The sequence below is a fragment of the Oncorhynchus mykiss genome, chromosome 8, assembly GCF_057628025.1.
Source record: "Oncorhynchus mykiss isolate SJ-2025 chromosome 8, ASM5762802v1, whole genome shotgun sequence".
NCBI classification, from domain to species: domain Eukaryota; kingdom Metazoa; phylum Chordata; class Actinopteri; order Salmoniformes; family Salmonidae; genus Oncorhynchus; species Oncorhynchus mykiss.
Genome location: NC_143029.1, coordinates 14,911,784 through 14,924,970, shown reverse-complemented (window position 1 = coordinate 14,924,970; position 13,187 = coordinate 14,911,784). Strand labels below are relative to the sequence as shown.

General features: G+C 43.8%; 1 protein-coding gene across 11 annotated transcripts in view; it reads left to right on the top strand.

The window, feature by feature from the left end:
* LOC110529441 (kinase D-interacting substrate of 220 kDa B) overlaps positions 1-13,187 on the top strand; it is a 52,070-nt gene that overhangs the window by 32,075 nt on the left and 6,808 nt on the right. For 4 of the 11 annotated variants that reach the window (XM_036984823.2, XM_036984821.2, XM_090242613.1 and 1 more), the window contains exons 21-27: positions 2,856-3,000; positions 4,114-4,276; positions 5,392-5,570; positions 6,125-6,360; positions 6,958-7,083; positions 8,622-8,651; positions 10,522-10,659. In XM_036984823.2, coding sequence (XP_036840718.1) covers positions 2,856-3,000; positions 4,114-4,276; positions 5,392-5,570; positions 6,125-6,360; positions 6,958-7,083; positions 8,622-8,651; positions 10,522-10,659 — 1,017 coding nt within the window. The remainder of the gene's footprint in view (positions 1-2,855; positions 3,001-4,113; positions 4,277-5,391; positions 5,571-6,124; positions 6,361-6,957; positions 7,084-8,621; positions 8,652-10,521; positions 10,660-13,187) is intronic. The other 7 variants (XM_090242616.1, XM_036984824.2, XM_090242617.1 and 4 more) reach the window with 2 other exon arrangements.

The window sequence follows — 13,187 nt, the reverse complement described above, 5'->3', positions numbered from 1 at the left end:
TCAGGCTCAATTTGTCAACTTTTTCCATTATATTCCCATTTTCTCTACTTTTGAAACATAAGTACACTACGTGACCAAAAGTATGTGGACACCTGATCGTCGAACATCTTATTCCAAAATCATGGGCATTAATATGGAGTTTGGTCTTTGCTGCTATAACAGCCTCCACTCTTCTGGGAAGGCTTTCCACATTTCTGCAGGGACTTGCTTCCATTCAGCCACAAGAGCATTAGTGAGGTTACTGAGTTACAGTTCATATAAGTAAATAAATTAGGCCCTAATCTATGGATTTCACATGACTGGGGATATAGATATGCATCTGTTGGTCACAGGTACCTTAAAATAAAAAGGTAGGAGTGTGGATAAGAAAACCAGTCAGTATCTGGTGCGACCACCATTTGCATCATGCAACGCGACACATCTTCGCATAGAGTTGATCAGGCTGTTGATTGTGGCCTTTGGAATGTTGTCCCACTCCTCTTCAATGGCTGTTGCTGGATATCAAATCAAATGTTATTTGTCACATGCTCTGAATACAACAGATGTAGTAGACCTTACTGTGAAATGCTTACCGACAAGCCCTTAACCACAATGCAGTTTTTACTAAATAAAATAAATTATAAAATTAAAATTAACACACCATAACAATAACAAGGCTATATACGGGGGGTACCGGTACAGAGTCAATGTGCGGGGGTACAGGTTAGTCGAGGTAATTTGTACATGTAGGTTGGGGTAAAGTAACAACTATGCATAGATAACAAACAGCGAGTAGCAGCAGTGTAAAAACGGGGGGGTGGGGGTGTCATGGCAAAACGTCTGGGTGGCCATTTGATTTTGGACCTAGACTTGCCGTGCGGTAGCAGAGAGAAGAGTCTATGACTTGGGTGGCTGGAGTCTTCGACTTCCTCTGACACCTTCCTCTGACACCGATATTGGCGGGAACTGGAACATGCTGTCGATCCAGAGCATCCCAAACATGCTCAATGGGTGACATGTCTGGTGAATATGCAGGCCTTGGAAGAACTGAGACATTTTCAGCTTCTGGGAATTGTGTACAAATTCTTGCGGCATTGGGTCGTGCATCATTGTGCTGAAATAGGAGGTGATGGCGGCGGATGACATTGGGCCTCCAGGATCTCGTCAAGGAATCTCTGTGCATTCAAATTGCCATCGATAAAATGCAATTGTATTCATTGTCAGCAGCTTATGCCTACCCATAACATAACCCCACCACCACCATGGGGCACTCTGGTCACAACGTTGACATCAGCAAACCGCTTGCCCACACAACGCAATACACGCTGTCTGCCATCTGCTCGGTACAGTTGAAACCGGAATTCTTCTGTCAAGAGCACACTTCTGCGGCGTGACAGTGGCCATCACAGGTGAGCATTCACCCACTGAAGTCTGTTACGACGCCGAACTGCAGTTAGGCTGGTCTCAGACGATCCCGCAGAAGAAGAAGCCGACTGTGGAGGTCCTGGGCTGGAGTGGGTCATTGGGTTTACTTGATAGCTACCTACACAAATAGCTAGCTAGAACAAAGTGTTAATAAATTATTCATTTAAAAAGGATTAAAAGCAATACAAATAAGTTATCCACATGGTCTGCGGTTGTGAGGCCAGTTGGACATGTTGCCAAATTCTCTAAAATGCTGTTGGAGGTGGCTTATGGTAGAGAAATGAACATAAAATTCTCTGGCAACAGCTCTGGTGAACATTTTGTGTGTTTTATTTTTGTGTGTGTGTGTAACGGCTAAGGGCTATGTCCAGGCACTCCGTCTTGCGTCATGCGAATAACAATCCTTACCACAACCCCTCGTGCCTTATTGCTTATATATATATATATTTATATATATATATTCTTTAGGTGACTTTTTGCAAACTTTAAACGGGCTGTCATGTGCCTTTTACTGGGGAATGGCTTCCGTCTGGCCACTCTACTACCATAAAGCCCTGATTGGTGGAGTGCTGCAGAGATGGTTGTCCTTCTGGAGGGTTCTCCCATCTCCACAGATGAACTCTAGAGCTCTGTCAGAGTGACCATCTGGTTCTTTGTCACATCCCTGACCAAGTCCCTTTTCCCCCGATTTCTCAGTTTGGCCGGGCGGCCAGCTCTAGGAAGAGTCTTGGTAGTTCCAAACTTCTTCCATTTAAGAATGATGGAGGCCACTGTGTTCTTGGACATTCAATGCTGCAGAATATTTCTGGTACCCTTCCCTAGATCTGTGCCTCGACACAATCCTGTGTCAGGGGCTCTACGGACAATTCCTTCAACCTCATGGCTTAGTTTTTACTCTGACATGCACTGTCAACTGTAGGACCTTTAATATAGACAGGTGTGTGCCTTTCCAAATCAGTTGAATTTACCACAGGTGGACTTAAATCAAGTTGTAGAAACATCTCAAGGATGATCAATGGAAACAGGATGCATCTGAGCTCCATTTCGAGTCTCATAGCAGAGGGTCTGAATACCTAGTACCTGAATACATAAGGTATTTTTAAAATATATTTTATTCATAAATTTGCAAAACATTTCTAAAAACCTGTTTTTGCTTTGTCATTATGGGCTATTGTGTATAGATTGATTGTGAAAAAAGTTGTAATCTATTTTAGAATAAGGCTGTGATGTAACAAAATGTGGAAAAAATGAAGGGATCTGAATACACTGGGATCTGAATGCACTGTGTATATAATGCCCAACCATAATGCCCAACCATATATCTATTATTAGAATATATGTTACTGTTACATATATTTTTGTAAATAGCACACTTTTTTGTGCACTTCCGGTTATACCCTACACCCCGGTATGGTATTCTGGATACCACCCAACCATTTGTCTCTGCATAGGACACGTACCGGCGACGTCAGATGCAGAGGACGGTGACACGGCAGATGTCCTTTGACCTGAGCAAGCTGCTGGTGACAGAAGACTGGTTCAGTGACATCAGCCCCCAGACCATGAGGAGGCTGCTCAACATCGTCTCTGTCACAGGTGGGTCACGCACACACACCCACGTTGACTCACGCGTCCACACACGCATATGGACACACCTACACACACATGCACACCCACATGTACGCATGCACAGACAATACACACTAGAGGTCTTCACAGATATACCCGAACCTGAGATCTGAACCTGTCAGATCCACATTTCTGGTGTGGACCCTTGGATCCCGGGTCGGATCACGCTCGGTGGCCATGGACCTTGGATCTGCTGAAAATATGTGAAATATCAACAAGATTCAAAATGATATTTGAAGAAGAAAATATCCTGATGAAAATATATCCTCTATAAATCACATTTGCTATGCGTGGCATTTGGTTCAGTCAATGGCATTAATCTCTCTCCTCTGCCTCTCTGTCTGGCTTGAGCTCTGCTATAGTGAACTTGCAACGTTGTTTCAACTGGGCCCTCGCTGTTTCCCAGACACAGCTGTATTTGTGTTCAGAGAAGTGTTCAGATAGCCCATTTTATGACGTTTCCACTGGAGATATGGGATCAGCAATATGTTGCTATTTCCCACCAAGGTGCAGAGGTTACTGAAGCCCATCGAGAAGGCTGATGTTGGAAAGATGTTTCAAATACAGTGAGGAACTATGGTCATTCACAATGGATGTACAACACTGTTGGCTTTCTGTGTGTGGTGACAAAATACATACTGTGAGAGGCTCGGCTGGTCATAAGTGGTGTTCAAGAAATGGCCTACTATCAGACATGCCCAAATGGGAACTTTTATAGGCCTACATTTGTACACATTTGTACTTCTATGCATGCTGAAGAAAAATACATTTCAAAAATAACCATGAAGAAAAAGGGCAAACAATTCACACAATGAAACAATGAATGAGCACAAAGAGCATTCTGGTGAGAGACGCCCATCGTGCCTTTTAGCCACACACCTCTTCTGGTACCGACATTTTAAATTAGGGATGTCATTTCTGAACATCCTAAACTAACGCACACACTTTGTTTACCACAAGTTTACTCACTGAGTTTACTACATGAACCACAATGGACCATGCAGATTATGGATGACTTTTATTGAAGAAAGCATGTTAGTTTTGTCCTGTCTGACTTACACAATGCTGGTCTGTCTATAGGTCGTCTGCTGAGGGCAAATCAGATTATGTTTAACTGGGACCGCCTGGCATCGTGGATCAACCTTACTGAGACGTGGCCCTACAGGACCTCCTGGCTCATCTTGTTCCTGGAGGAGACTGAAGGCATCCCGGACCAGGCCGCCCTCAAGACTATCTACGAGAGGTAATGTAGAGACCCCGTAAAACTACATCCAAGACCATCTAGCAGAGGTAATATACTGTAGTTCCCCTCTACCCCTATAAAACTGGGCCCCCCTCAAGACCATCTAGCAGAGGTATGCATACTGTAGATCCCCAATCCCCTTTCCCAACCTTAAAATGTCTTTTTGAAACACCTGTCCTAATTATAGAACTTAGGAACTGTTTAGTTGCGTGAGAGAGGGTTTTATTTAATTTTGATCTGTCTGAAAATGTGAGGCCAAAGAAGAACTACATTTTCACAAAGAGACACAGTGGAAAAGTTATTATCGAAGAAAGAATACATTTACTCCCACTGATCCATTGAGAGAGTTACATCCCAAATGGCACCCTATTCCCTATATAGTGCACTATGGCAGGTAGCCTGGTGGGTAGGAGCATTGGGCCAGTAACTGAAAGGTTGCTGGATCGAATCCCTGAGCTGACCGAGGTAAAAATCTGTTGTTCTGCCCTTGAGCAAGGCTGTTTAACCCACTGTTCCCCTGGGCACCGATGACATGGAGGTTGATTAAGGCAGCCCCCCACACCTCTCTGATTCAGAGGGGTTGGGTTAAATGTGGAAGACACATTTCAGTTGTTGCCTTTAGTTGTACCACTGACTAGGTACCCCCTTTCTTTTCCTTTTGTACAAGAGTAGTGCACTATATAGGGAACAGGGTGCCATTTGGAACACACAAAATCTCTGACGTGATGAAACAGTCAGATTAGTCACTGCGCAATAAGGATTAGTTCAATTGGTTGAATCGTCATTATAATTGCATCCCATTGGTTGGATTAGTGTATTTTAATGTCAATTACTTCTCAGACAGAAGCTTAGTTGCTGCACAATAAAGTTGGGTGGTTTTTCGTGTGTAAAAGTGTGTTGCCGAAAAGAAATAATGACTTATGTTCTATTTACGTTTTCGCCCCTGAATGATTCAAATGTCCTTCATTGTCACTCCAAATACAATAATATGTCATTCTAAAGACTAATCCATGAAGCTCACAGAATGTCAAACATAAAGAAGCAACCTTCCAGTGTAGAAGAGCTCTTTCCTCGCCTGTCTTCATTAAGCTTCAGTCTTACCTCTGCTGTTTTAGGATCTCCAAGAACATTCCCACCACTAAAGACGTGGAGCCCCTGTTGGAGATTGACGGGGATGTGCGTAGCTTCGAGGTGTTCCTCTCCTCTCGGACACCCGTCCTCAGTGCACGCGACATCAAAACCTTCCTACCCTGCACCGTCAACCTCGACCCCAAACTACGAGAGATCATCGCAGGTGAGGGAGAGCATATCACCGAATAATCAGGGTTCCACATAAATAATTCCAATACGTTTTGGAAATATTATGCAGGCATCCATTCTCTTTCCAACTTTAATAACAACTTGCAGATTTTGGAATGTATCATGAATTTGTCAGATGAGTTGATGTCATTATTTTAGATTTCAATTCTTGATTTCAATTGTTTTGATTTCAACTCTTTTGATTTCAATTTTTTTTTTTTTACCATTTTTTATTTCAACTCTTTAAATTTCTCTGTCTGCATTCCTCTCCTCCCAGACGTGCATGCTGCAGGTGAGGGCGATCCTAGCTAGCTGTGTCTGTGTCAAGTAATTAGGGTTCCACACAAGTCAGGCCAGAACCTTTTGTCGATATGATGTAGGCAATCTGAATACAACTGTTGTCTTTTGGATGTCATTACAGTTACAGTAAGTCATATGGTTTCATGTTTATGTGCAGATCCAACTTTTTTCCCGGACTTTACATTATGAATTACATTATAACATTTAATGACACATTTCTCTTTACCTGTCTCTCTTCTTTCCCCCCAGACGTGCGTGCTGCCAGGGAACAGATGACCATCAGAGCGGTGACATATCCCAGCCTGCCCCTGCAGGAAGCTGCTCCCCGCCCCACCTCCGTCTACAGCCAGCAGTCAGGCATGTCCGCCTGCTCCCCCTCCACCTCCTTCAACGGGCACTTCAACCCCCCAGGGCTGGTGTCCCCACCGCCCCACAGCAGCAACTACAGTGGTATGGCTGGCCCCCAGCACCCCTTCTATAACAGGGTGAGTGTATGAGAAAGAACACCCTCGTGTCGCCAAGGACATTGCTATTCTATATAGGACTGAGAAGGGCCTGATTCCAAACGGAATGACCAAAGTTTCACTTGTAGATCATCAGGCTCGTGTCAGTTAACTCATTCAGTCGTATGCTGCCTGGTAGGCGATCACTGACGGCCTCTGTAATAAAGCAAAGGGCTTTGAACCTCAACACATTCCTTTGCCTACATTTCTCACCTTGTTATCGTCCCCATTCTCATTTTGTGGGACACTTCTGGTTTATAATTTGCAGAGCTGTCTTGTTATTTATAGTTCCCATTTAAGTTGAAGTCTCTGTGCTGTAACATGATGTGTTTGTACTGTGTGACCCCTTTTTGTACATGGATACATGCATACATACGTACACTAAGTACACATGTATGTATGTATGTATGTATGTATTTGACATGTTGTGGCTGTTTAATTTGCTTCAGTCTGTATTTCATAATATCTCAGACACCTCAATTGTTACGCTGGTTTCATATTTAAGTGTTTTTTATTTATTTTTTATTTCACCCCATGTTAAATGTGTTTCTTTTCTTCCTGGTATTCCCCTCCCTCCAGCCATATTTTCCCCATCATGTTTACCAGCTGCCACGCCAGTATGTGGGCAGTTTCCCTGTTCATGCTCCTCCACCACGCCCATTCCCACTTAAAAGTGGCTTTCCCCGGGATCCGAGCAGTGGACTCGTAAGTATTAGAGGTAGTGAGTAGAGATAGTTCATCTAGAATGGATGTATAACCACGTTATAGAGAGAGAAATGATTGTCCTTTTAAATTTCATTAGCTTATATATGCTTGTTTGAACCTTCTGATGTGGGTTGTTTGAACATCAGAACATTCCGATTCGGATTCTATCAGAGACGTTCATCTCACCAGATAACCCACCCCCTATTGCAGAAACATGCTTCCACTCTCCCTTTCTCTTTCTTTGTCAGACATCCCCCTCCCACACAGACAGGGCTCTAAAGTGCATCTGAATTTGGTCTCATATCCGACATATGTATCTGTAGCAAATCGCCGGGACCGACTTTTCCATTCAGAAACCATGTTGTGGGCCGTTGTAAAACTACTTGTGCGTTAACCACTTGTTTACACATTGTTCAGTCATATTTCCTCATTGGCTAGCTAGCTAACAACCTGGTAACTACCAGTATATCCAAACATTTGGGGTCACCGATAGGAAAAGGGACAGCTTCTTCAGGAGATCAATGATCATAGCAATGAATGAATCACATATCTCTTGCATTTTGTCATCACAAATCTGACGTTTTTAAGAGACAGTGTACACTTTTCAATGTAATCCATCTCAATAGGAAAATCGAGCTTTAATACAATGTAGAAACCTATTATTCCACATATTATTATATCATTTCAATAACCGTTATTCCTATCAAAATTGTAGCTTTTATAATAACCTAATTTCTTTACAATGTTACATGTTAGCTCAACATGTGCTTCAAGAGTAGCTAGAATTCATATAGGCCCGATATAGGCTGTGCAGGCTGTATCTGCTCCTAGATTTCATGTGGTGCTCCTAACTTTTTAAATTTGGGAGCACCAGTGCGTGCCACCAATCAAAAAGGATCATTTAGAACTCTGTACACAGACACAAACACACAGAGAAACTAGAAACACAGAAACATTGACCCTGCTATGACAGCATCCAACTGTCCTAAAAAACACTGAATGCCGCAGAGACATCAAAAACATTATTCTAATCCTCACAATGAAGGCATGCCCTCGCTCTCCTCTTTCTCTCCACTGGCTCTCCTCTCTTTCTCTCTCCACTCTCTTTCTCTCTCTCTCTCCACTCTCTTCCTCTCTCCACTCTCTTTCTCTCTCTCTCTCTCGCTCTCTCTCCACTCTCTCTCTCTCTCCACTCTCTTCCTCTCTCCACTCTCTTCCTCTCTCCTCTCTCTCTCTCTCTCTCTCTCTCCTCTCTCTCTCTCTCCACTTTCTTCCTCCTCTCCTCTCTCTCTCTCCACTCTCTTCCTCTCTCCACTCTCTCTATCTATCTCTCCACTCTCTTCCTCTCTCCACTCTTGAAGATATGCATGTTTCCCTAATGTTTTTTTCTCCTCTAAGACGATAATGTTGGCATCTGTGTGTCTTCCTAATGTTCTCTCCTCACATCCCTTTCTGATGAACACCTGCTGTAGCCACTCCCTCCTCACCCTTCCATCTGTTTCTCTCCACCTCTCATTCTCTCTCCTCCCTCCAAGCAGTTTAAGGTACCGTCTTTGAAAAAGAAGCAGGTACTGAATCCATTCAGATGTTTTCCCTAACTCCTCCTAACTAGACCTAGACCGACAAACTGACCCCCTTCGGAAGGGATATGACCTCTGTAATCCCAGCATGCACCTTGGAAACTCTAGCCCACTCTCTTGAATGGGAACTAGGAGTTACAGGCATGCTACACTGGAGTAATACCTTTTTTGCAGAGCGCAAGAAGCTCCCATTCATGTCAATGAAACCTGGGTGGAAGTGGTACGGCTCAGCTCTGGTTTCCGAGGAGGTGTAGTATATGGCCAATATATCACGATAAGGGCTGTCCTTATGAACGACTCAACGCGGAGTGCCTGGATACAGACCTTAGCTGTGGTATATTGGCCATATATCACAAAGCCCCGGCTCACACCCGAGAACACTTGATAAAGTGGCGTGTATTCTGCTCACGCCATCAAGAAACTGCACATCCAGTATAGTAGCTGAAAAGCTGGTTTTGTGACACTAGTGTAGCTCCCTTGTTAGGGCACTAAGTGATGCTACAAGGCCGCTGACTAGTGAAATCTTTGATCTGCTTCTGTCATACTATTTAAGACCTATTTACAATTACAGATGTTTTATAACTTTGTAAGATACATTGTAGATTTGTAACACTTGTACAAGTCTCTATAAGCATTTCAAACATTTGATTTTGTCTGGCCCTTCTAGCTGAACTCTCCTTACCTTTAAACCCTGTCTTCTGAAGACCGTCCTCCTACTCTGAGTCAGTGACGTTGAACATACAGCCTGTGGTTTCATAAAGACCTAAAACTAACCTGTCTTCTGAAGACCGTCCTCCTACTCTGAGTCAGTGACGTTGAACATACAGCCTGTGGTTTCATAAAGACCTAAAACTAACCTGTCTTCTGAAGACCGTCCTCCTACTCTGAGTCAGTGACGTTGAACATACAGCCTGTGGTTTCATAAAGACCTAAAACTAACCTGTTTGACAAGTGAATAGTAATAATAATCCTGCACCATGTATTGCTCTGTACATTCTATCCGTACTGTGATACTGGGTGTGTATCACTTACCGGTAAATTACTAGAACAGACATCCTCAGTCAAGTCAATGGTCTGAGGGGCTGTTCTAGTGATTCTATTTCTACACTCTTAGCAAGAAAGGTGCTATCTAGAACCTTAAAGGGTTCTTTGGCTATTCCCATAGGAGAACCCTTTGTAGAACCCTTTCTGGTACTAGGGGAGAACCCGTTTGGTTCCATGTAGAACCCGGTCCACAGAGGGGTTTTCCTATGGGGAGACAGCCGAAGAACCCTTTTGAAAACCTTTTTTCTAATAGTGTATGGTCTAACTCTTCTAATAGTGTATGGTCTAACTCTTCTAATAGTGTATGGTCTAACTCTTCTAATAGTGTATGGTCTAATTAGTGAGTAGCCTAGTAGTGATAGTAGATAGCAGGAAGTGATGTCACAGATTACATCCAAGTTTTATATTATTTTTTACCCTACAGTATTCTCTCATCCACTCACTGACAACGTTTGGTTTGGACCTAACCTCTATTAACCCCATTGTCATATTGTATTCACCCTCGGGATAGCTCCACTCATCAACAACCCATATTGTAGTTGTCTCATACCTACTGATGCTTTATGTTCCCTACGTTCTTCTCATGTTGCTCTCCCCTTTCACTGGGCCTTTCTGTGTTACCTTTGCAGATATCAGTGTTTCAGCATGGAATTCCCATTCTATTATATTTTTTTATGAGTACAGCACATGATACCTTTGAGAAATGTCATCTTGACCTCCATCAAATGTAGCCATACTGTATTAACCAATAAGCCATGTTTTACCTGTTGGTTGACGCGTGTTCTGGACCTGGTTGTGTGTGTGTGTGTGTCAGGGTTCAGCCTCGGTGGTGTCGGGGACCCCGGCCATCCTCCTGAGCTCCATGAACACAGACACAGTGTGTGAACGTGTCAAACATATCGAGGGTATCGACCAGAGCATGCTGGCCCAGTACACTGCCACCATTAAGAAGGTGAGCAGAGAGAGAGATAGATCTCTACCATTAACCTCCTCTCTACTCCTCTCTACCATTAACCTCCTCTCTCTCTACCATCAACCTCCTCTCTCCCTCTCTCTACCATTAACCTCTTCTCTCTCTACCATTAACCTCCTCTCTACCATCAACCTCCTCTCTCTCTCTCCCTCTCTCTCCCTCTCCCTCTCTCTACCATTAACCTCTTCTCTCTCTACCATTAACCTCTTCTCTCTCTACCATTAACCTCCTCTCTCTCTCTACCATTAACCTCTTCTCTCTCTACCATTAACCTCCTCTCTCTCTACCATTAACCTCCTCTCTCTCTCTACCATTAACCTCCTCTCTCTCTCTCTACCATTAACCTCCTCTCTCTCTCTACCATTAACCTCCTCTCTCTCTCTACCATTAACCTCCTCTCTCTCTCTACCATTAACCTCCTCTCTCTCTACCATTAACCTCCTCTCTCTCTACCATTAACCTCCTCTCTCTCTCTACCATTAACCTCCTCTCTCTCTACCATTAACCTCCTCTCTCTCTACCATTAACCTCCTCTCTCTCTCTCTACCATTAACCTTCTCTCTCTCTCTCTCTACCATTAACCTCCTCTCTCTCTCTCTACCATTAACCTCCTCTCTCTCTCTCTACCATTAACCTCCTCTCTCTCTCTCTCTACCATTAACCTCCTCTCTCTCTCTCTCTACCATTAACCTCCTCTCTCTCTCTCTACCATTAACCTCCTCTCTACCATTAATCTCCTCTCTCTCTACCATTAACCTCATCTCTCTCTCTACCATTAACCTCCTCTCTCTCTCTACCATTAACCTCCTCTCTCTCTCTACCATTAACCTCCTCTCTCTCTACCATTAATCTCCTCTCTCTCTCTACCATTAGTCTCCTCTCTCTCTCTACCATTAATCTCCTCTCTCTCTACCATTAATCTCCTCTCTCTCTCTCTACCATTAACCTCCTCTCTCTCTCTACCATTAACCTCCTCTCTCTTTCTACCATTAACCTCCTCTCTCTCTCTACCATTAACCTCCTCTCTCTCTACCATTAACCTCCTCTCTCTCTCTACCATTAACCTCCTCTCTCTCTCTCTACCATTAACCTCCTCTCTCTCTCTCTACCATTAACCTCCTCTCTCTCTCTCTACCATTAACCTCCTCTCTCTCTCTACCATTAACCTCCTCTCTCTCTCTGCCATTAACCTCCTCTCTCTCTCTACCATTAACCCTCCTCTCTCTCTCTCTACCATTAACCTCCTCTCTCTCTCTACCATTAACCTCCTCTCTCTCTCTCTACCATTAACCTCCTCTCTCTCTCTCTACCATTAACCACCTCTCTCTCTCTCTCTACCATTAACCTCCTCTCTCTCTCTACCATTAACCTCCTCTCTCTCTCTACCATTAACCTCCTCTCTCTCTACCATTAATCTCCTCTCTCTCTCTACCATTAACCTCCTCTCTCTCTCTACCATTAACCTCCTCTCTCTTTCTACCATTAACCTCCTCTCTCTCTCTACCATTAACCTCCTCTCTCTCTACCATTAACCTCCTCTCTCTCTCTACCATTAACCTCCTCTCTCTCTCTCTACCATTAACCTCCTCTCTCTCTCTCTACCATTAACCTCCTCTCTCTCTCTCTACCATTAACCTCCTCTCTCTCTCTACCATTAACCTCCTCTCTCTCTCTGCCATTAACCTCCTCTCTCTCTCTACCATTAACCCTCCTCTCTCTCTCTCTACCATTAACCTCCTCTCTCTCTCTACCATTAACCTCCTCTCTCTCTCTCTACCATTAACCTCCTCTCTCTCTCTCTACCATTAACCACCTCTCTCTCTCTCTCTACCATTAACCTCCTCTCTCTCTCTCTCTCTCTCTCTCTCTACCATTAACCTCCTCTCTCTCTCTCTCTCTCTACCATTAACCTCCTCTCTCTCTCTCTCTCTACCATTAATCTCCTCTCTCTCTCTCTCTCTCTACCATTAACCTCCTCTCTCTCTCTCTACCATTAACCTCCTCTCTCTCTCTACCATTAATCTCCTCTCTCTCTCTACCATTAATCTCCTCTCTCTCTACCATTAATCTCCTCGCTCTCTCTCTACCATTAACCTCCTCTCTCTACCATTAATCTCCTCTCTCTCTCTACCATTAACCTCCTCTCTCTCTCTCTCTACCATTAACCTCCTCTCTCTCTCTCTACCATTAACCTCCTCTCTACCATTAATCTCCTCTCTCTCTACCATTAACCTCATCTCTCTCTCTACCATTAACCTCCTCTCTCTCTCTACCATTAACCTCCTCTCTCTCTCTACCATTAACCTCCTCTCTCTCTACCATTAATCTCCTCTCTCTCTCTACCATTAGTCTCCTCTCTCTCTCTACCATTAATCTCCTCTCTCTCTCTACCATTAATCTCCTCTCTCTCTCTCTACCATTAACCTCCTCTCTCTCTCTACCATTAACCTCCTCTCTCTTTCTACCATTAACCTCCTCTCTCTCTCTACCATTAACCTCCTCTCTCT